General features: G+C 43.4%; 1 protein-coding gene and 1 long non-coding RNA gene across 9 annotated transcripts in view; one reads left to right on the plus strand and one right to left on the minus strand.

The window, feature by feature from the left end:
- The window catches only part of TMEM87B (transmembrane protein 87B), a 48279-nt gene extending 30030 nt beyond the window's left edge, over positions 1-18249 (minus strand). For 5 of the 8 annotated variants that reach the window (XR_014841191.1, XR_014841192.1, XR_014841190.1 and 2 more), the window contains exons 1-8: positions 18030-18249; positions 13596-13656; positions 7862-7953; positions 5197-5331; positions 4201-4254; positions 3067-3157; positions 1166-1227; positions 743-926 (exon numbers count right to left, since the gene is read on the minus strand). Coding sequence is in view for 4 of the 8 variants with exons in the window: in XM_021087027.2 (XP_020942686.1) it covers positions 743-926; positions 1166-1227; positions 3067-3157; positions 4201-4254; positions 5197-5331; positions 7862-7953; positions 13596-13656; positions 18030-18173 (823 nt within the window). In the remaining 4 variants the exon portion in view is untranslated. The remainder of the gene's footprint in view (positions 1-742; positions 927-1165; positions 1228-3066; positions 3158-4200; positions 4255-5196; positions 5332-7861; positions 7954-13595; positions 13657-18029) is intronic. The other 3 variants (XR_014841193.1, XM_085018435.1, XM_085018434.1) reach the window with 1 other exon arrangement.
- Positions 18250-18565: 316 nt separating this feature from the next.
- LOC146404641 (uncharacterized) lies at positions 18566-21752 on the plus strand. Its single transcript, XR_014841194.1, has 2 exons — positions 18566-18724; positions 19004-21752. It is a non-coding gene; the product is annotated as an uncharacterized LOC146404641 (long non-coding RNA).
- The last annotated feature ends 1566 nt before the right edge of the window (positions 21753-23318 follow it).

The raw sequence follows: 23318 nt of genomic DNA on the forward strand, positions 1-23318 counted from the left end.
GCTCTTCTACAGAGTAAACAGACACCAGGGAGTCAGGTGTTTATTCCAGCCCTGGCCATGCAGAAGCACACTCCTGGGTGCTTTCTGCCCTTTTGAGCTGGCTTCCTTTGCAAAGGTTCACAGAGGGAATTAAGGGTATCTGTGTCTCCGGCTCTTTTGAACACTATCTTCCAGAAGTCTGGGGCCCATATCAGAGGATGCCCCTCCATACACCACACCCGCTTTCCACATTCCAATGTGTAAGTCCTGGGGATGGTGTCTGCCATGGTCACGTGAAGTTCTCTGTGGGAAGGCAGCAGGCTTCATTCATCCCTGCACTACTGATTTTACTCCCCATGGCCAAATTTTCTTTTTCTTTTTAGAGGGGAAAGGATAAGAAAGAGGATGTGTGGAAAAACAGAGAAATATGTCAAAAAAAGGATTGGCAGCACCTAATGTCCCTGGTCCAGAACTTTGTGCTGCTTTAAGCCAATCACTGGTAGCTAAATGGGAATGGGACTTTTCCCCAGGAGGAAAATAAGGGAAAGTCAGCAAGAAGAAAACAGAAAATGAAGACAACAGACATGCTAGCCTAGATCAGAGTCCTGCTCTGCCATTCTCCTCTTGGCTTCCCTCCTCTTCATCTATAATAGAGTTTTTCCGAAACCACGGTACCAAGGGGGGCGGGGTCCCCATAGCTCTGCTCTCAGATGCTAGGACCCTCCTGGGTAACACTGTATTTACAGACACGGTCACTACTTACTTGATAGCCCCGTGCTGTTGATGTTTTGGTACTCAGCATAAAAAACTGCTTTTTCAAGCATTCCCAGGAAAATAACAGCTGCAATCCAAAACTGGATCCTTAATATATCTTTCCAATAACAGGCAGACCACATCAGCCAGAGTACACCGTACAAAATATAAACAATACACATCACCATGTAGAACTGTGGGAAGATAAACAATTTTAGTCAGTTAAGCCTTTTGACCATTAGAAGATTGACATTTCTGCATTCAAGTTTGCCATCCTTTATTTTGGAGTCACTGCGGAACCAGAAAGAGAGGGTATGTCAAAGCATTATCTATTAAGGAATTACCACCACTGACTTCTTAAAAATTTTACATGTTCTAATTAGGATACAAAATTCATTTTTAAAAAAAGGAAAAAATGATGACAGATACTCACAATCATTAGAGGCCAATCTGATGCAGAGATATATCCATGAGGCCCCATCATAGAAAGAGAAACTGGTGCAGAGAGGTTGGGGATACAGAAATGAAGACATTAAATTCACAATCAGCTTTTCTTAAGTTTCTAAATGTCAACTCATTTTAAGACTCCAAGAATACAAACCAAGCTAACAAGAGCTAAATTTTTACCTCGCACGCACAAAGTACTGGGTAATTGCTAGTTATCTGATTATGTAATCTTATCAACACATCTTTGCTTGTATTCGTACTGCTGTAAAATGTGGGCCACATTGGATCTTAGTAGATAGCAAAGCAGTCCTGGCCTGAGACTGACCCTTGCTGAGTCACTAAGCTCCCTGAGGACTTCTTCTTCCTTAATGTAACCTGGGTAAATGACTGAACCCCAGAGTGCAGTTTGCATTGCTGTCTGAGAGAGCAATAGTAAACAGAGTGATGAATACTGTACTGCCTTGCAGGGCTCAGCACCTGCGCCAGTTGCTAACCAGCCTAACATGGCCTGCGGGTGTCAGAGGAAAAGATGTGACACCTGGGAAAGAAGGGGGAACCAGGATGACCTCTGCTCCCTGTCTGGTATGGTCTCTGGGAGGACGCCCTACCTCATTCTCCAGAGCAGCCACCTCCACCGGCTTCCCCTGGGGGAGGCCGGCTCTGTGTCCTCTCTGCGCCCAGGCCTCTCTCACTTTCTTCCTCTGCTCTGGACTGGGCACCCCTCTGAGACAAACCGGTTTCGCTGCTGTGTCCCCAGTGCATGGATCAGAGATGTTTGAAAATCCCCAGGATCCTCACATGCTATGTGGCTACTGTCAGCCCAGCAAGTGCCCACTGTGGACAATGACAGCCAATGCAATTCTAGGACATGAGAAAGCACTGGTTCCCTTCAAACAGCTCAGCGTGAGCCCCTCTCACACTGGACACTAGGAACCACAGCTTCATGAGGCAAAGAGAATCTATCTGCTGGGCAGGCAGGGGAGCCCACAGACCACTGAAGCCAAAGCTGCCAGACATGCTGCTTCAACTCCCAGGCTACACACAGATGTTTAAAAAAATTTTCTTAAAGAACAAAAATTTTAAACTCCTGATGATGGCCATTCTCAAGAAACAGAATATAATCTACTTCAAATACAACTAAGATGTGGCCTATCCATTTCGATGTGTTGAAAGAATTTTTTTTTTTTAATTTGGAAGGATGGAGAATTTTTTTATCCCTCTATGAAGTTTAAGATTTTTAAAATTTATCTTATCAAGTTTCTATTCTGTTAAAAAAATAAATAAATACCTGAGTTAAGCATAAAATTTTAAGTCTCCCAAATAAATAGAAATTTTTTTTTAGGGCTGCACCCACAGCATATGGAAGTTCCCAGACTAGGGGTCAACACAAATGCAGGAGTTCTGGGGCCAGGGATCGAACCCACACCACAGTTGTGACCTGTACCACAGCTGTGGCAATGCTGTATCCTTAACCTGCTACACCACAAGAAAACTTCCTAGAAATTCAATTCTTTTTTTTTTTTTTTTTGGTCCTTTTGCCATTTCTTAGGCCGCTCCCTCGGCATATGGAGGTTCCCAGGCTAGGGGTCGAATCGGAGCTGTAGCCGCCGGCCTACACCACAGCCACAGCAACGCCAGATCTGAACCACGTCTGCGACCTACACCACAGCTCACGGCAACGCCGGATCCTTAATCCACTGAGCAAGGCCAGGGATTGAACCCGCAAGCTCATGGTTCCTAGTCAGATTCATTAACCACTGAGCCATGACGGGAACTCCTAGAAATTAATTTTTGAATGATGTGTTTTAGCAGAGAATGTAGATTTGGGTCAATGACAACAGAATATAGTAAAAGCAGACAATAAACACGCATTTGGTTTAACTATACCATTCAAATTCCAGTCTGCATCTGTTTTTTCTGTTTTAATAGAAACAATAAAGATATGAAACCCATCTCTCTGTGTTCTGGCTACAACATCCTGAAACAGAAAAAAAAAAAATTCTTTATGTTATTTTTAAAAAATGCTATATAAAATACAGCTAAGCAACTATTCACCACGTTTTATTTTATTTTTACTTTTTTTTTAGGGCCACACCTACGGTTCCCAGGCTAGGAGTCAAATCCAAGCTATAGCTGTGGGCCTACAGAACAATGCAATGCCAGATCCTTAACCCACTGAGCGAGGCAAGGGATAGAACCCGCATCCTCATGGATACTAGTCAGATTCGTGTCTGCTGCAACACAACAGGAACTCCATGTTCACCTCGTTTTAAAACAACTTTTAAAAATTGAATTGGGTTATGGGAGTTCCTTTTGTGGCTCAGCGATTAACAAACCGGTCTAGGATAAATGAGGCTACAGGTTCGATCCCTGGCCTGGCTCAGTGGGTTAAGGATCCCATGTTGCCATGAGCTGTGGTATAGGTTGCAGACGCAGCTCAGATCTTGTGTTGCTGTGGCTGTGGTGTGGGCTGGTAGCTCCAGCTCCAATTCAACCCCTAGCCTGGGAACTTCCATGTGCCATAGGTGTGGCCCTAAAAAAAAAGAAAAGCAAACATCCAGCTCTCCGAAATCTGCTTTCAATTCCTATATACAACTCCTTGCAACCCTCTCAACCCCTTAGTCTTCTGACTTTTAGTAATTCCCAAAAATACCAAATCTTCCTCTCTTTGTGGTACCTCATGGTTTCTATTTCTTTACTTCCTTAATGACAGTACAGACCAACCCATTGCTATGCTGTCTCAGGCATTTGACAGCAGAATTTTATTTTTTGAAGTAAAGAAAGACTACATAGAAGTGAACTTTACAACTTTGAGGAAATTTTTAAACAAAGAAACAAATATGTACAAAATTCCCATAGATATAAGTAAGAAAATATACTGTTTTAAGTGACAGTTTTCTCTTTCCTAATTCTACTAGCCCTACTTTACATTACTCTCCAAGCATCCACCCATTAGCAGACTCTGCTCAGTCTTAATCTAACTTGTCTATATTTGATTTAAGGACAAATAAAATAACTTACCATTGACCCTTCCTGGTTTGAAACATTTCTGGTATTTGTTATTTGTTCTTTATTCTGGAAAAAAGAATAAAATAATTACATTTTATATTGCTGAATTTCCATCAGGAAAAATAGTTTTAACAATTAAGAAAAAAATGTGTTATGAAAAAAGTAAAGATTTGAAGGCTGAACACTAGAGGGCAAATCTCATTGTACCCCAAATATGAGTAAGAAAATCCTACTTTAGAAAAATTACTTCCTTGATCAGGGGAGTGGTTATCGCTGGTGTTGGGGTGGGGGCGGAATCAGGAACTCAAAGGGGGTTCTAGCTGCTCAAATGCCCTGTACCTGATCTAAGTTTATAAGAGCGGGTTCGGGCTGTGAAAATGCAACAAGTCCTACACTTCTGACATACATGATTTCTGGTATGTTCATTATACCTCAACACAATTTTTTAAAAACAGCCATTTAAAAATTTTTATTAAAGACATTTTCATTACAGAATTTACAGAAGAAAAAAAAATGATCCACAGCCTCACCACCCAGGGATAATTGCTATTAGCATTTTAGAATATGGTTTCCAGGCTAGGAGGAGAAAGTGCCCAGAGGGGAGTGTCAAGTGTGTTAAAAAGCAGTAAGTCAACTACACTGACAGCTCTGCAGTAAGAGTAACATGACCCTGGGCATGAAGGTCACAGGTGACCTTGACTAGAGCTCTTCTGATGGGATCATGGGGGCAAAGGTTGGACTGGAGTGGGCAGAAGAGAGAGAGAATAATAGCAGATCATGAAAGGATGATAAAAGGATCCTCTTTCAAGGATGCTTCGGCAAAGAATACAAAGAAGTGGAACGACAGTGCCCATATCTTACTTACTATGTACTGCCATACACGAAGAAGAACCAAACCAAAAAATTAACCACCTTTCTTTATCAAAATACTGATAAAACAGAAATAGATACTTACACTCACTGAGAGAAAAATAAGTTCTATTTCAACAGGGCAAGACAGATACTCACATGCAATGAAGGGAACAGCTGTAAATCACTGTTGCAATCTAACTTTTCGGTTTTTGTTGTCCAACATTCTCTGTTCTTGAAATAATGACCACAAAAGTCTTCATCAACACTAAGTTTATGTTTTCGTGACAGTTCCTAGCAAAGACAAAATTCTATGTTATGATTTATATCCACTTAATATCTAAGTAATACCAAAAATTTATTCACTTTGGAAACTTGAAAACACACAGTAGAACAAAACACTGAAAAGGAAAAAGGTTTGAATCTAATTTTTAGTACAATTGAGGTAATCATACTATTGTAGCCATTTCAATGTGTCCAGATATAGTATTATACAATATAAGCATTCTCTTACAGTAAGAAATGTGAGTAGGATATTACTATGAGGAAATGGTTCACTGAGAAATAAAAAATACTTTGTCCTGGGGCTACTTCCATTTCATCCTGTATATAAAAGATTTTACAGAGAAAAAAAGCAGCACTTAACTATAAGGAAAGATACACCAAACACTCAGTAACATAAAGCACAGATGGCAAACCCAATTGAGTGCAGGGGGAACACTCATTTACCCATCAACTCAGGAAGTTCCAGACCCTTAGATGGAGGAATAAAATCAAGCTCCTAATGGCAGCTCCCAGTTGTCAAGGAAAGGTTAAGAGGCTTCCGCCAACCAAATATGGGACAATTTGAGCAAAATACATAAAAATGGTAATAAATTATAATCCACACAACAAAGTAAAAAGCAATGAATCTATGTTAATAACTGATTAACTGATTGCCAGAGAGATAAAACAAAGGAAAAGAGAGAGTTCGTCCTTATAGTAAGCTGCTAATAAATGCAGAGGAAAACACGGAATTAAAAAAATCATCTTTTAGGGGAGTTCTTGTTGTGGCTCAGCAGTAATGAACCTGACTGGTATCTATGAGGATGCAGGTTCAGCCCCTGGCCTTGCTCACTGGGTTAAGGATCTGGTGTTGCTGTGAGCTGTAGTGTAGGTCACAGATGTGGCTCAGATCCCACCTTACTGTGGCTGTGCAGTAGGCTGGCAGCTGCAGCTCTGATTCAACCCCTAGCCTGGGAACTTCCATATTCGATTAGTGTGGCCATAAAATGAAAAAAAAAAAATCATCATTTAGCAATCATCATAGTAATAACTAATTCATCAGGAAAAAATCAAAGAATGGGAGTTCCCGTTGTGGCTCAGTGGTTAATGAATCCGACTGGGAACAATGAGGTTTCAGGTTCGATCCCTGGCCTTGCTCAATGGATTAAGGATCTGGCGTTGCTGTGAGCTGTGGTGTAGGTCGCAGACGCGTCTCGCGTCTCGGATCCCGTGTTGCTGTGGCTGTGGTGTAGGCCGGCGGCTATAGCTCCGATTGGACCCCTAGCCTGGGAACTTCCATATGCTGAGGGAACAGCCCAAGAAATAGCAAAAAGACCAAAAAAAAAAAAAAAAAAAAAAAAAAAGAATCAAAGAATGTTAAATCAAAGCCTGATGAAAAACATGATATTTATTTATAAAAGTATTTTTTCACAGATTATTATTGATAACAAAGAGAAAAGTAGTAGCTTTATAGTGGAGAAAGCTGGCAGAAACTTCCTTTACCAACTGATCAAAGTTAACATCACCAAAAATGGGACGAAACAGTATTTCTGGTATGTCTGCCAAAAATATAACCTGAAAGTAATCATGTGGAAATGTGAGAAATACTCCAACTGGGGGATATTTTGTAAAAATAAATGGTTTATACACCTCAAATATACCAATGTCATGTCATGAACTACCCCTCTCCCCTCCCTCCCCCCAAAAAAACTGTGGAAATGCAGTGTGATTCTGGTTTGGATCCTGTACCAGAAAAAGAATGGGAAGAAAAAAAAAAGCTGCTAAAAAGGATGTTGTTGGGATCTTAGCAAAATTTTGATATGATTTGTTTATTAGGTAACAGTATTGCATCAATGCTAAATTTCCTAAATCTGATAACTGTGCTATGTAATCTAAGCAAAGATCTTTGCTCTTAGGAAATAGACACCGACCATAGCCCAGCTTCCTCTTCCTCCCTCACACTCCCCTCTCCACTTCCTTTCCCCTCCTCACCTCCTTCTCAGATCCTCTTACATTCATTAAATCTACTTGTACTCACTAAACTTCTAGGATCCCTAACACTAAGTTTTTGAATGAAGGGAAACTTCTCTTTCTTAAATTAGGTTGGTTTTTATTTGGGTGTGACCCATCATCCTTTATCAATGGTTCCTACAAGTCTGATTTAAATATTTACTCATTTTTCATAAGATGCAAGGACATGAAAAGATTTGTATTCTCAGAAAGCATATACTTTGTGGAGTTCTTCTGTGGTGCACTGGTTTAAGGATTTGTCATTGTCATTGCAGCAGCTCAGGTTGCTGCCGTGGCTCAGGCTCGAACCCTGACCCTAGAACTTCCACATGCCTCAGTCTCAGCCAAAAAAAAAAAAAAAAAAGAGAGAGAGAGAGAGAGAGAGAAAGCATATATTTTGATATAATTAAAGTATTTATTGGCTGAGTCCCCAAATAAATCGGTGGCACTTCTAAAACTATAGTCATCCTCACTTGATGAGCTAATAAATCTCTATACTCATAATTTTTCCTTCACAGCTTTACACATTTAAAATTGGTGTTTTACTTACTTCCAGCTCAGAATATTGATTGTGACAGGTATGATACTCCAAATGCCACTCTATGGTAAACTTCACAGGCCCGGAACAACTGAATGACTTAACTGTTTAGAAAAAGAAAGTCTCTTTTACAATAATAACATATATATATTCCAATATAAACTTAAGGTTTCAAGAATGCAATTTAAAATAGGCTACTTTAAGGAAACAATGAGTAAAATATTACCTAATTTCTCCAAAAAGTCACTGCAAAATGAGACAGATAAATTTATTAAATTAAATTATAATGGTTAACCAAAAGTTGCTGTAATACCGTTTGTTGCATCTACATGTTAAGTCCAGCATTAAAGTCAACCGAGTAGCCGGATGTGCTATGTCACTGCTTACTTCATTCTAAAATGTTCTCTCCATTGACTTATTCATTCAAAGAGTAATGAGTAAACACCTCTTTCTGTATGTCAGGGAGGGACAGAAAGGTAAACCACAACAATCCCTGTCCTTGATGTAAGAAGCACTGGGGGAGGGGAGGGTTAGCAATTAAACAGGCACCTTTGGTAGAACAAGGGGCTGAGAAATGGGGGTCAAGGAAGCCCTGGGCAGGGCCCCTAACAAAGTCCAGGCAAGCATGAAGAATGGGGTGCTGGCAGGAAGAGCAGGAGTCAGCCAGGAGAAGAGGAGGGTGGAACAGCACATGCGTAGCAGAGTCGGCAACAGCATGGCACGAGTGTGACTGCCTGCAGTTTGCTGTGCTCAGAACCCACAGGGGACAGGGGATAGCTGAAGCTGGAGAAGACTGCTAGATGAGATTCACAAGGCGCAGTGCACTCTGCTAAGGAGATTTCCTTTATTCTGAATGTCACAGAGCACCACCAAAGGTTTTAGGTAGGAAAGGAACGTGGTTTCAACAGAACCAGTCCTGAAAAGGACTACATCTAGAGTCAAAGAAAGGTCTCTTGGGAGTGTTCTCACAACAGGCAGCTGGCTTCCCCCAAAGCAAATCATCAGAGACAGTGAATGATAAAGCAGCACAGTTCTTTTGTGACCTGGCACCAGAAGTGATATGCCATTACTTCTGCCACATTTCTATTGGTCAGACCAACCTTGATATCGTGTGGTAGAGGACTATGCAAGGTCGTGAACACCAGGAGGCTGGCATCACTTTGTACCATCCTGAAGGCTGGTAACCAGAGGGAACCCAAACTGGGCCCAGAGACTGAAGCTGAATAGGCTAAGGCTGGGGTAGAGTACCCAGGTTGAGGAAGCTGCACAGAGAAGGAGTAAAGGAAGTCTGTACAGAGGTCCCTTTGACCTCTGGCTGCAGAGCAGCCAGCCTGTGCACAGGGAGAAGCCGCACAGTTCCCAGGCTCACACAGGGCTAGGAACTGCTTGAGTTTGCACTAGCCAGAGCAGAGGGCCTCACGAAACAAAGCAGGCATTTGGGGGAGGTGCAGAAGAGCCACACCTTAGAAGTGGTGCTAAGTCAACCCTAGAGTAAAGGCTACTCCAGATCCATCCTAAAAGAAATTTATAACAAAATTGGTGAAGTTCCCCACTGGCTCAGCAGGCATTGTCACTGCTGTGGCTCAGGTCACTGCTATGGCACAGGTTTGATCCCTGGCCCTAGAACTTCTGCATTCCGAGGGTATAGCCAAAAAACAAAACAAAAAAAGTTGGAAAAGATCAAACTGAGTCAAAAAAAACTTAATTGTCTGCCAGAACAAAGCTATTAAAAGACAACAACATGCGTGTACTCAAGAATGTAAAATTCGTGGGAGTTCCCGTTGTGGCGCAGTGGTTAACGAATCCGACTAGGAACCATGAGGTTGAGGGTTCGGTCCCTGCCCTTGCTCAGTGGGTTAACGATCTGGTGTTGCCGTGAGCTGTGGTGTAGGTTGCAGACGCGGCTCGGATCCCGCATTGCTGTGGCTCTGGCGTAGGCCGGTGGCTACAGCTCCGATTCGCCCCCTAGCCTGGGAACCTCCATATGCCGAGAGAGTGGCCCAAGAAATAGCAAAAAGACAAAAAAAAAAAAAAGAATGTAAAATTCGTGACATCCACCAACCAAACAAAAACGCTAGATATATAATGGGGGAAAATGTGACGCATAACCATGATATGAATCAGTTGACTTGACAAAGAGGATGGAAATGTGAAAGACAATAGAATTAGATGATGATTAGGAAGTGGGAAAAAAAACTATTAAATATCTACAGTGAAGCACAGAGAGAAAAAGAGACTGAAAAAAATCACCAGGGCCTCAGTGGCCTGTGAGACAGTTATCAAGCAGTCTAACAGGTGTAAACAGAGCCTCAGGAGGGGAGGAGAGAGGTGAGGGGAGAGCGTCTAAGGCCAGGACTCAAGGTAGGAGCTGAGATGCTTTTTCAGTGTGGACATCCAGTTGTTCCAACATCACTTGCTGAAGACTATCCTTTCTCTAATGAATAACCTTGGCACCCTGTTGAAAATCAACTGACCTATTTACATGGGTTTATTTCTGGGCCCTAGGGTCTGTTTCATTGTCCTGTGTGTCTATCCTTATGACAGCATACACTATGAGGATCACTGCAGGTTCATGTTCTTTTTAAAAATTATTTTCCCTATCCTAGGTCATCTGTACTTGCACATGTTTTAGAAACCGCTCATCAATTTCTATATAAGTCCGCTTGGATTTTGATTGGAATTAATCAAATTCATAGACCAATATGGGGAGAACTGACTGTATAATGTTAAACTACAGATTATTCATAGATGCCTTTTATCAGGTTGAGGAAGTTTCCTGTTTTCTTTTCTTGTCTTTTTAGGGCCACACCTATAGGGGTCCAATCAGAGCTGCAGCAGCCAGCTTACGGAGGTAAGCTGGATCTGAGCTGCATCTGTGACCTACACCACAGCTCACAGCAATGCCAGATCCTTAACCCACTGAGCAAGGTGAGGGGATGGAACACTAGCTGGGTTCTCAACCAGCTTAGCCACAACAGGAACTTCTCTGAGAGTTTTCATCATGAATGGGTACTGAGTTTTTTCAAATGCTATTTGTTTATATTGAGATGATTACGTGGTGTATTTCTTTTATTCTGTTAATATGATGAATTACACTGAGAGATTTTCAACAGTGGCTCCACACATGGCATCTTGAATGGGGCAATTAAGAGGGCTCATCTTAACGGAAAGCCAGACATCTCTCCCCTCAACACCATGGACACATATCCATGGGACCAATGCTTAACTTTGTAGACACTAAAATTAGGCTCTGTGAGAACTCAGTCTCACTCTTCCACACACCACGGATGTCGATGTATAAACTAGAATGTCCAATTACTCATTTAAACAATAACTGTTCACAGCTAAAAAATTATACATGTGTAATGTTTAACTCTCTTTAGCACACCTTCCTGGACGGCCAGTGTGATGAGAAGGCTGCTTGGTGAGGGTGGTGGCAGAACAAGGAGGCTCAGGTGGACACTGCATCTATCCTAGCTGGCCCCATGTCAGGGCAACCGTCACAGTTCAAGCTCTCAGGAGCTTCCAACGTGGCTCACTGGTAACAAACCCGACTAATATCCATGAGGATTTGGGTTCGATCTCCTGCCTCACTCAGTGGGTCAAGGATCTGGCGTTGCTGTGGCTGTGGTGTAGGCTGGCAGCTTGTAGCTCTGATTTGACCCCTCAATTGGGAACTTCCATATGGGTGTGACTCTAAAGATTAAAAAAAAAAAAAAAAGACCTCTCTCCCATCAATGCCGGGAGACTGCTAGCTTTTATCTGACTAAACACTCATTTTTTTCCCAACTCCTAACTCCCTTCTGCTGCCTCATTTTTCTTTCTTCAGATATGTTAATACTAAATTGTAGTCTACTTTTAGGCTGAGCTCAGATGGTACATATTGATTTTTTAAAAATCAAATTCTATGTTTTACTGGTCCATATAACTTTTTACTCCATGTGATTTTTTTTTTTTTTTGTCTGCACCAGTGTTTTAAATCTTGTCTAGACTTTGAGACATGAATTTATTAAAGCACTGAGAGGCCAAAATTTTTTCCTCACCCACCTTGGGCTTCAATTTCCTCTTACCACGCTCTTATCACCACAGATGATCTGTGCTCTCACAGAGCTGCTGTGAATTGCCTCTGCTTTCTGGCTGATGGCTGGCCTACTTCCCTTAGCAAAGACTGCATGTGGCAGAATTGCCCAACAAAGGCCCAGAGGATGGTGTGAGAGAGAAGAAGGCCACGGCTGTGGATCCCAGGAAGCCAATTTGCTCTACCCAACAAAAAAACAACTCCTTACCCCCAACCTTAACCCTTGCAACCACGTGACCTCATCAAGTTACTGGGAATGCTCAGAGTTAGAGCACTGTAAAGATGATCCAGGCTAAACCCATTAAAAATACTGAAAACCTCCAGTGCTATGGCATGGTAGTCATGACACACTGTTAAAACAGACAGCACATTCCCTCGCAAATATTTTCACTGTCATGAGCCCTAAAATCCTAATTACAATGTTAGTGTCTAGTAATTTTTATTTCACACTATGATGATGGGTGTATTCCGAAAAATTTCAGAGGCACAAAGGTTCCATCACAATCGTGGCATTTCACAGATCCATAGAGGAATTTATTGAGTATTAAAAGGGATTCAGGAGTTCCCTTCGTGATGCAGCGGAAACGAATCCGACTAGGAACCATGAGGTTGCGGGTTCGATCCCTGGCCTTGCTCAGTGGGTTAAGGATCTGGCGTTGCCATGAGCTGTGGTGTAGGTCTCAGACACGGCTCATATCTGGTGTTGCTGTGGCCCTGGTGTAGGCCGGTGGCTACAGCTCTGATTAGACCCCCAGACTGGGAACCTCCATATGCCACGAGTGCGGCCCTGGAAAAGACAAAAATAAAATAAACACATTTTAAAAAATAAATAAATAAATAAATAAAAGGGATTCAAATTTCACAGAAGTCAAATTTTTTTTTGCTAAAAATCACTTTACTAGACTATAATTTTTTTTTTTTCCTTTTTAGGGCTGCACTCGTGGCATATGGTGGTTTCTGGACTAGGAGTTGTATTGGAGCTGTAGCTGCAGGCCTATGCCATAGCAATGCCAGATGTGAGCCATGTCTGCAACCTATACCACAGCTCTCGGTAATGCCAGATCCTTTAACCCACTGAGCAAGGCCAGAGATTGAACCCACATCCTCATGTAAACTAGTTGGATTCTTAACCCACAACAGGAACTCCGACTTTATAATTTTTAAAGAAAAATTTATGGAGTTCCCTTTGTGGCTCAGTAGTTAACGAACCCGACTGGTATCCATGAAGTTGTGGGTTCAATCCCTGGCCTCGCTCAGTGGGTTAAGGATCTAGCGTTGTCGTGAGCTGTGGTGTAGGTTGCAAATGTGGCTCAGATCTGGCATTGCTGTGGCTGCGGCATAGGCTGGCACCTACAGCTCTGAATAGACCCCTAGCCTGGGAACCTCCTCATGCCGCAAGTATGGCTCTAAAAAGACAAAAAAAAAAAAAAAAAGAACAATTTTTTTACATTTTCTGAGACAGGATCAGAAGAATCTATTCATGAAAATAACTAAGGCCTGCCTGGAATAAAAGAAACCTTAAAATGTTAAAATCACTTAAAAACATTTGCCTTGTTCAAAATATATATCATAATGTGTTATGTCAGTTATATTAATATATTAGTTGATAACATGATAGTACATGCTACTTGCTCATAATTTATTTTAGTATTATATTATTATACTTACCAGAAAACTTGATCTCAGTAGAGTTAAACATAGTTTTCCTGAATATCAAAGGTCCTGATTTCTAAAATGAAAAACAAAGAAATATAGAAAGAGCTTGTTAAAAATTTTCCCTCTACTGTTTAAGAGCATGGTGCTTTTTTTTGGGGGGGTTTTTTTTTGGTCTTTTCTAGGGCTGCACCTGTGGCATCTGGAGGTTTCCAGGCTAGGGGTCTAATCGGAGCTGTAGCCACCAGCCTATACCACAGCCACAGCAACGCCAGATCTGAGCCAAGTCTGCAACCTACACCACAGCTCATGGCAACACCAGATCCTTAACCCACTGAGCGAGGCCAGGGATTGAACCCGCAACCTCATGGTTCCTAGTCAGATTTGTTAACCACTGAGCCATGACGGGAACTCCAAGAGCATGGTTTTATGCTGGAAAAATATACAGTTCTAATCCTTTCACTTCTCCCTATGACCAGAGTGATTATTTTTCAAAAACATAAACCTGATCACTTCATTCTCTGGCTTAGAACCCTGTCCCATGGAACCCACTCCCTGCAGTGGATGTCAGGCTCCAGAAGGCTCCTGGGTCTAGCATCACAGCCTGGGGCCAGCAACACACAGGAGGTAAGGGCTGCTGCTACTGCACCATTACTGCTGCTCAGACAGAGAGTCTGTACATCTGCAGCTGTTCTCGGTATCAACATAAATGCTCTTCGAATAAAACCACCAGTCCCCTCGGTGTCCTCACAATAGACTAGTTCTCACCGTGGCCCCCAAAGCCCTGGATGGCCAAGGTCTGCCCACCTCTCTAGAACCTTTCCACCAGTTCCTCAAAAACACAATACTCCTTCCTGTACTCAAGACCTTGGTGGTCAACTTGAAAACTTAAAAACCCGTCCCCGTCACTCTTTCTTCATCTAGTTAATTCCCCCTTACCTTGAAAGCCCAGTTCAAAAGCCCCTTCCTTAGGGCGTCTTCCACAGGGCCTACACCAGGCCAGGCCCTCTCTTACATGGTCTGTAGGACCCATTCTTCACAATCTTTACCCCAAGCAAAACGACATCATGTACTAGTTAGTTATCTAATGTCTGCCCTCACCAAGAATAAAAATCCTGTGAGAAGATATTATGTTAAATGAACAGGTGGTTCAGGATTAAAGAAAAACACTGACAGGACAAGCAGCTCTTTCTTGACATTTTATCAGCTCCTCAACAGTTTCAACAATAAAATCCCCAGCCCAGATCCCTCCTCTGAGCTGCTTATGTGCACATACTCAACTACCAAGGTCAGGTCCACCAGGATGTTCAACACACTGGGATGACATTCCACGCCCACCTGCCCTAAACCAGACCCCCCTCTGCTCTTCACCAGCTCATCCTGCGCTGTCCACCTTGGCTGTAGATGATCCATCCTCAGTCACCCAAGCCAGGCTCCTACTGGTGCCTCACCTCCATCACCCAATCTCCACAGCATTCCCACTTTATATCACAGACACTTCCCAGATTTAGCTCTTTCTCTCCATTCCTGCCACCACTGCCCTAAGTGAGTCCCTCAACATTTCCTGCCTATGCTTCTGCAGTAACTGGTATCTCAACCCCCAGAGGTCCTTAAGTTTGAGACTCTCAGCCTCAGGCTCAAGGTCAAGATCAGACGTGGAAGGCTTATGGTGGCCCAAGTCTGTGCTAACACTCACTCCATCAGCAGAAACCCAGAAGTTGTTCTACCTTCTCCTTCTTCACCAAGGTAACGTCTACTCATCTTTACAGAACCAGCCAGACACCAACTCCAGAAAGTGGGGTTAGATGATGCCCTCAGTGCTCTAGTAATAACCAAAGAATGCCACCATGCATGTCATTACTACTTATGAAATTGCTGTCTCTACTACTATGTGAGCTTCTTGAAAGAGAAGACTGTGTCTAATATTCATCCTTGCAACAGCAATGGCCAGTGCAGTGCCTGGCACAGAGTAGGCGCTATTGACCTTTACAACCAAAGGAACCATTTCTCAATGTCATTTGCAGCAACATAGATGCAACTAGAGATTATCATAACAAGTGAAGACAGAAAGGGAAAGACATACCATATGACATCACTTATTTATTTATTTATTTATTGCTTTTTAGGGCCATATCTGCAGCATATGGCGGTTCCCAGGCTAGGGGTCTAATTGGAGCTGCAGCTGCCAGCCTACACCACAGCCACAGCAACGCAGGATCCGGGCCACTTCTGTGACCTACACCACAGCTCACGGCAACACTGGATCCTTAACCCACTGAGCGAGGCCAGGGATCAAACCTGCATCCTCATGGTTCCTAGTCAGATTGTTTCCACTGCACCGCAGTGGGAACTCCCCCATATGACATCGCTTATATGTGAAATCTAAAATATGGCACAAAGGAACCTAACTACTAAACAGAAACTAACACGCAGACATAAGAGTACAGACTTGTGGTTGCCAAGGAGGATGCACTGGGAGTTTGGGGTTAGTAGATGCAAACTATTTATTACATTTGCAATGGATAAGCAATGAGGTCCTGATGCACAGAGAACTATATGCAATCTCCTGGGATAGACCATGATGAAAAAGAATATTATAAAAGAATGTGTATATATATACATATAACTGAGTCACTTTGCTGTACAGTAGAAAGTGGCACAACACTATAAACCAACTATACTTTAATTTTTAAAAAATTTTAAAAAGGAACCATTTCTTGATAGATTTGTAGTACAAATAAAACTCTACTTTCCTGTTCTGAAGAACAAGTATTGATAACTTGAAATAGGAAAAAAAAATCCATCTACTCTTGGCAAAAAAGAGCTTTATGGGCTGCTACTGGCACATAGGACTAAAGATTATGTGGGACCCAAAGAAAAATTTATCTTCCTTATAGAGGAAGCAATGGCATTCTCTCCTCATGGCCTCTGGAATCTCACCATCCAAGTATACTGGGTAAAGACTTTTATAGATACGGTCAAGCAGTCTGTTCACAGCTGATTCACTTCCAATATATTCAGACTTAGTTTATGCTACTGACCATACACTACAGAAGCGGCATGAAATTCAAAGAAACTGCATGAAATTACTGTTCAGAGAAATTCAATAATGTAGATATGCAGGTTCTATCACCAGCACACAAAATAGGGCAGCAACCCAGAAGAATCCTAGAAGAAATGGTAGCACTGGGTCTTAAAAATTCAGTTTCCGTCCTGACGCAGTGGATGACGAATCCGACTAGGAACCATGAGGTTGTGGGTTCGATCCCTGGCCTTGCTCAGTGGGTTAAGGATCCGGCGTTGCAGTGAGCTGTGGTGTGGGTCACAGATGCGGCTCGGATCCCACGTTGCTGTGGCTCTGGTGTAGGCCAGAGGCTACAGCTCGAATTCGACCCCTACCCTGGGAAACTCCGCATGCCGCGGGAGCGGCCCAAGAAATGGCAAAAAGACAAAAAAAACAAAAACAAAAACAGAAGGACATCTACTCTCCCAGGTAGGTTTGTGTTGTAGGAAGAATTTGTAGCCTCTCGTGCTACTTTCTTTTTCTGGCTGAGGAAATCGAAATATAAGTTTTGCCTTTAGAATTCGGACGTTTCTATACATGGGAAAAATACTCATCTCAAACAACTGGACGAATCATCTTACTCTAAAAGAGCAGGACATAAAGCCTCTTCAACTTCCTGTCTCTTCTTTAGCAAATCTTTCCAAAATTCTACCCCTGCATTCTTCCCACATCACCTCATGTAACTACTTGATGCCAAGTTCTCAAATGGCCTGCCCTGGAAAGGAAGAGTTTCCACGCATTCATGCCTCCAGACTAGCTCGCAAATATCCTTTAATTACACATTCCGCCCCAACTCCCCACACACATATACTCTCGGAGCTGTGATAGGAGGCCGAGAGAAATCCAGGAGCCCCAAAATAGGGAAAGAGGGGTGGGGTGACTACTGCATGTTCCACTGTCATTTAAGGGGGGAAAAAAAAGAGTAAGAAAGAAAGCGGCACATGCTCTTTCTAAATGTACGCGGAAACTGAAGCCGGGCAAGTCCTCCCTGAGGCCTCACGGGTGTGGCCCTGTGGCTGCACCCGGGCACGAAGAAGGGTCAAATCCAAAGATGCCCCTGGGAGTGCCGAGGGGTTCTGGGCTCAGGTCTGAATAAACGAGGACCCGATCTAGCCAGGGCGTGTCCGGGCGGAGCGAGGGACCAGGCCGTCGAGAAAGGTGATCCTCAGGAACAGGAACAGGGCTCCGAAGGGAGAGCCGTTCCCTGCACACAAGCTTGACTGGTTTTCTCCCTAGGTCGGGCCAGGGGAGACAAAAGGCCCAGAGAGCGTATTAGGGCACCCGGAGCAGGCCCGGTCAGAGGAATAAGCTGGGTCCCCGGCGAGCCCCGGGAACACCCTGAGGACCGGAGAGGTGCGTCTCCTTGGTGCCGACGCTCCACTTACGTCATTGACCGTCGCTGCCCAGAGTCCAAGCTCGGGCACAGCGCCCACAGCCGCCGGACCCCAGCACAGAAGGCAGAGGGCGACGCGCAGCACCGGACCCCCGGTGGGAAGGAACCAGAACCCAGCTCGTGCGGCAGAAGCCATCTTGACGCGGAATCCGCACCTGGCGCTCCGTGACGCCCGCCAAGCCCGGGGCCCGCACCAGGTGCAGCTCCGCCCCTGGGAGGCGGGCTCGGGTCCGGGAAGTGTGGCTGGGACATGGAGGCGGGGCTCGAGGCCGGCCACTGCGTGGAGCTGGAGGCGGGGCCAGAGCGTGGAAAGAACGGGTGCGGGCGGGGGAGGAGGGTCGGAGCGTGAGGGCGGGGCCAATATGGGGGGCGGGGCCGGGGAGGAGGCGGGGCTCTGAATCTGGCGGCTACGGAGGAGGGGGTGGGTATGGGGGCAAGGGGTGGGTCTCAGGGCCGGGTCGGGGGGCGGGGCTTGGGGAGGCGGGGCTCAGAATCCTGCCCTAGCTGGTTTCTGCTTCCGCCCCAGGCGGGAGGCTCAGATCTCAGGCTCCGTGGGGTTGTGGACGGATGCGTAGGGAGGAGTTGCTAGCTAAGGTTTTGCTTTATTTCATTTTCTTGAATTCTCTCCGTTTGCCAGTACTACAGTCACCTCAGCACGAGGGAAACAAACTGTCCTCTAAATTCACCGTAAGTGCCGGGAAAGTGCTTTGAGGTAGGGTCAGTTGAACCCAAGGCATTGTATTGTGTGTGTAATGCCATGTCTGTAGGACAGTTAATAATTTTCAGAACAAATAAAGTTCCCCGATTGCTTAAATCTCTGAGGGGCAGAGCTTGGGTCTAATTGTGTACTTCAGGCATTTTTGACTGTGAAAGCTAAATAAATCTCTTGCCAAAGAGAACTATGGTAGTTTATTTTTAAATGTAAATAATGTCCAGAGGGAGAATAAAATCCTGATTTTGTTGCAGGAAGCTGGATACCTTCCAAGAGCCTGAGTATTGCCTCTTGTCCGACACTGGGAAATAAATTGTCCGAGGAGACGCATAAGCTGACAAAGCAAAAGACTTTATTGGGGAGTTCCCTTTGTGGCTCAGTGAAAACGTATCCGACTAGAATCCATGCGCATGTGAGTTGGATCCCTGGCCACGATCACTGGGTTAAGAATCCGTTGCGGTGAGCTGTGGTGTAGGTCGCAGATGCAATTCGGATCCTGAGTTGCTGTGGCTGTGGCATAGCCTGGCAGCTACAGCTCCATTTCAATCCCTCACCTGAGAACCTCCAAATGCTGCAGGTGCGGTTCTAAAAAGAAAAAAAAAAAAAAAAAAGACTTTATAAGACTTTATTGGGAAGGGATACTGGGTTGTCTCTGGCCAATCATCTTGCTTGTCCCATATTTGGTCACCAAGCTCAGGGTCCTTGGTGACTGGCACCTCTCAGCCAAGATGGATTCCAGCGCCAAGGATCCTGGGAGGCTGGTTGTCTCCTCCCTCCCAAATTCTGCCCTGTTAGACTTCAGGGCAGAACCACATTCCTTATCAAACCCTCCTATTGTGAAACAACTCCTGCAAGAGTCTATTACCGTGTCTGGCCATAGTGGGTTGTTCCAGTCAGTGGTTCCCTAACAATTTAACCGTGTCATTAATGTAAGATAGGATCTATTTATAGTTAAGAGGACCTGGCCAGTTTTTCAGCCAGTAATTATTGAGAACCTAATAGGTACAAAGACTGCAGGTGCATTCCATCCATGCCTTTCCCAGGAGACAGACAGTGTGCTCAGTCTATATGGGTACGAATAACAAGTGTGGAGAGATCACACAAGAGCATCCACCAGAGATTTAGAAGGTAAGGCTGGTGGAAGGAGAGGACATGAGATCATTTAAGTCCTAGGAAGAGTTAACGGTGAGTTAGTTGTGGGAGCCAGGGGTAGATTTGAAGGTGTTTTAGGAAAGAGAGGAAAGCCTGTGTTAAGGCTTGGAGGAACAAAAAGACCTACCAAATGACTAGGTATTGGTATCAGATGGACCTTGGCAAGAGTGAGAAATTTAAACAGTGCAGAAATATCCAGCTCCTCCTAAGCCTGGATAGGAAGATAGCGCTTTAGTCTAAGAACATCAGAGGGGCAACAGTGTTTTTTGTTTTTGTTTTTTTTTTTTTTTTTGCTTTTTAGGGTTGAGCCGGATGCATATGGAGGTTCCCAGGCTAAGGGTACAGTTGGAGCTACAGCTATCACAGCCATAGCAACATCAGATCCAAGCAATGTCTGCAACCTACACCACAGCTCATGGCAACACCAGATCCTTGACCCACTTTTCGAGGCCAGGGATGGAACCTGCAACCTCATGGTTCCTAGTCTGATTCATTTCATTCATTTCTGCTGCACCATGATGGAATCTCCTTTCTTTCTTTTCTTTTTTTTGAACAGTGGTTTTTAAGCAAGGAGAATGAGGTGATCAAAAAGATAATTTTTGTTGTTCTATGAAAACTGTGAAAGAGGGCAATAAGATAACCAGTTAAGAATATTTCAATAATTTGTATGACCAGTTGAGAATAAATTACAGTAATTAAGAGATGGTGGCCTCAGCTATAGAAGCAGTTATGAGGATGGAGATTTGGATGGATGCCAGGGATATGGGAAATGAAGATTTTAAATTAAGAAAGCCTTGGTAATTGATTAGATATTGGAGCTTAGGAAGGAGTGGGGTTAAGGCTGGAATAAATGAAATGTGGAACATCTGGAGGAAGAGGAGAAAAATTGGGAGATCCAGGACCAGTCGTCTTCACAAAGGGTCAGTTTACTCAGGTAGCTGTACCCTGGGGACAGGAAATACCCAAACAATTCAAGGAATTTGCAGACAGAATCATAGTTGGTATTGGCTACCTATTAGAAAAGGAGGCATAAGGGCCCAGGTAATAAACAGAGTCACCTGGGTACACAGAACACATCGCGGTAATTTTCCTGGCTCCAGAGTGTATACACATAATTGATAGCTGGCACAACCTCACCCTGGTCCTTGGTGTCTAGGATGAGAGCTGTGATAGTGGGGAAGGCCAAGTAGAAACTTCTGAATCTGGCCTGCTAACCAAACCATTTTGTCTCCTGGGGGGAATGGCAGAAATTAGTGCTACTTTTTTTCCTCCACACCCATGGCATGCAGAAGTTCCCAGGCCAGGGATTGAACCCTCACCACAGCAGCGACCCAAGCCACATCAGTGACAATACCAGATCCTTAATGCACTGAGCCATCAGGGAACTCCAGTGTTGCTTTTAAAAGATGCAGTGGTACTACGAAGCAACTGAGGTCTGGTGAAATTCAGTGGTAGTAGTTATGTCTTTAGGGCATAGAAATTGATTTTTCTCATCTTTCTTCATCTTGTCGTATAAAGATCATTCGAATGCCGTTTAGACCACAACCTAAGGCCATGCTAAATTATTGGCAGAAACAGAATAAAAATGTAGGTTCGTTGCTGAGAATCACATGAAAAAAAGAGCCACTGCTCTTTGGGATTTTATAAATGGCGGGTTTGAATGCCCTGCATGCTATATATTCATGCTACCGTGTTGCATTTGTTTTGCAAATCAAATTATCCCCTCTAACCTGTTTAAGCAGTGTGTCAGCCTGCCTAACACTCTATTGTAATGTGTTTATTATTCTTCTAAAAATTGCAGTAAATATATTAAGGAATTTAAATAAATAAAAGATGTAATGGTAGTGGTTACCTTCACATCTCCATTTAGTGCCTCCTCCATCATAGGTGCTCCTGTTAGAATTATTAACAAAGGACACTTTGTGTCCTTTTCCGTTGATCCACTCACATGCCTCTATCCCAGACCTCCTTGTCCCAAATCTTCTGATTTTTTCCTCCCAGATTCCTGACTAGCTGGCTAAGCCATTAACCACTGCACATACATCCATATATGTTTCAACTTTGGACAACTTTTCTTTCCATAAGAGATGAATAACCAGATGCATTGCCTAAAGCTCGGTCCCATGCCCCAACCTGGGAACACTGGAAGGATATCTTCCTCACTCTTATCTTTCAAGGCCACCCCTAAGTAAGACTAGAGTGCAGCTGCTATCCGTTTTGAACTTGCCCCTGTGGAGCTGATCCATCCGTGCACTGAGCTTAGACTTTTAACCTCTCCAACAGCTGATCATAAATATGATCTTCCATGAAGCCGCAGGTGTCAACTGAGAGAGAAGCACTTTTGCAACTGTGGTTGATATCAGTGGGAGTAAATAAACAATATCTATTAACTACAAAGCCCTTGACAACAGAGAAATGATTGAAAGATTCCTGGATTGAAAGTATTATTATTGTTAAAATGTCCATCCCCCCAAAAGTGATCTACAGATTCAGTGCAATCCCTATCACAATTCCAATTTTTCTTCACAAAAATAGAAAAATCCTAAAATTTGTATGGAAACACAAAAGACTCCAGATAGCCAATGCAATCTTGAGAAAGAAGAACAAAACTGGAGGCATCACACTTCCTAATTTTAAACTATATTACAAAGCTGTAGTAAACAGAACAGTATGTTATTGGCATAAAACAGACACATAGGTCAATGGAACAGAATAGAGACCCTGGAAATAAACCCATGCATTTATGATCAGTGGGGAAAGGATATCTTTTCAATAAGTGGGAAAACTGGATATCTATATGCAAAAGAATGAAACTGGACCTTATCTTATACCATATACAAAAATCAACACAGAATGGATTAAAGACTTGGTCATAAGAACTGAAACTATAAAACTCCTTGAAGAAAATGAAGTAAGCCCTTTTACATTGGTCTCAGCAACAATTTTTTGGATTTGAGACCAAAAGCAAAAATAGTAGGACGAGGAATTCACGCTGTGGCACAGTGGGTTAAGAATCCGACTATAGCAGCTCAGGTCACTGCAAAGGTACAAGTTTGATCCCCAGTCTGGCACAGTAGATTCAAGGATCTGGCATTCCCACAATTGCTGTATAGGTTGCAGCTGTGGCTCAGATTCAGTTCCTGGCTTGGGAACTACATATGCCACAGGTGCAGCCATAAGAAGAAGAAGAAAAAAAAAAAAATAGTGGGACTACGTCACACAAAAAAGCTTTTGCCTGGCAAAGAAAGTCATCAACAAAATGAAAAGCAACCTATAGAATGAAAGACACTATTTGCAAACCGCACATCCAGTAATGAGTTAATATCCAAAATATACACAAACCCATACAACTCAACAGCAAAAAAACAACAAATAACCCAATTAAAAAATGGACCAAAGACCCAAATAGACATTTTT

Source organism: Sus scrofa, chromosome 3 (assembly GCF_054392235.1).
Source record: "Sus scrofa isolate SSC_HxYL_T2T_F1_AM1 chromosome 3, Sscrofa_HxYL_maternal_Yorkshire_Landrace_v2.0, whole genome shotgun sequence".
Classification (NCBI taxonomy): domain Eukaryota; kingdom Metazoa; phylum Chordata; class Mammalia; order Artiodactyla; family Suidae; genus Sus; species Sus scrofa.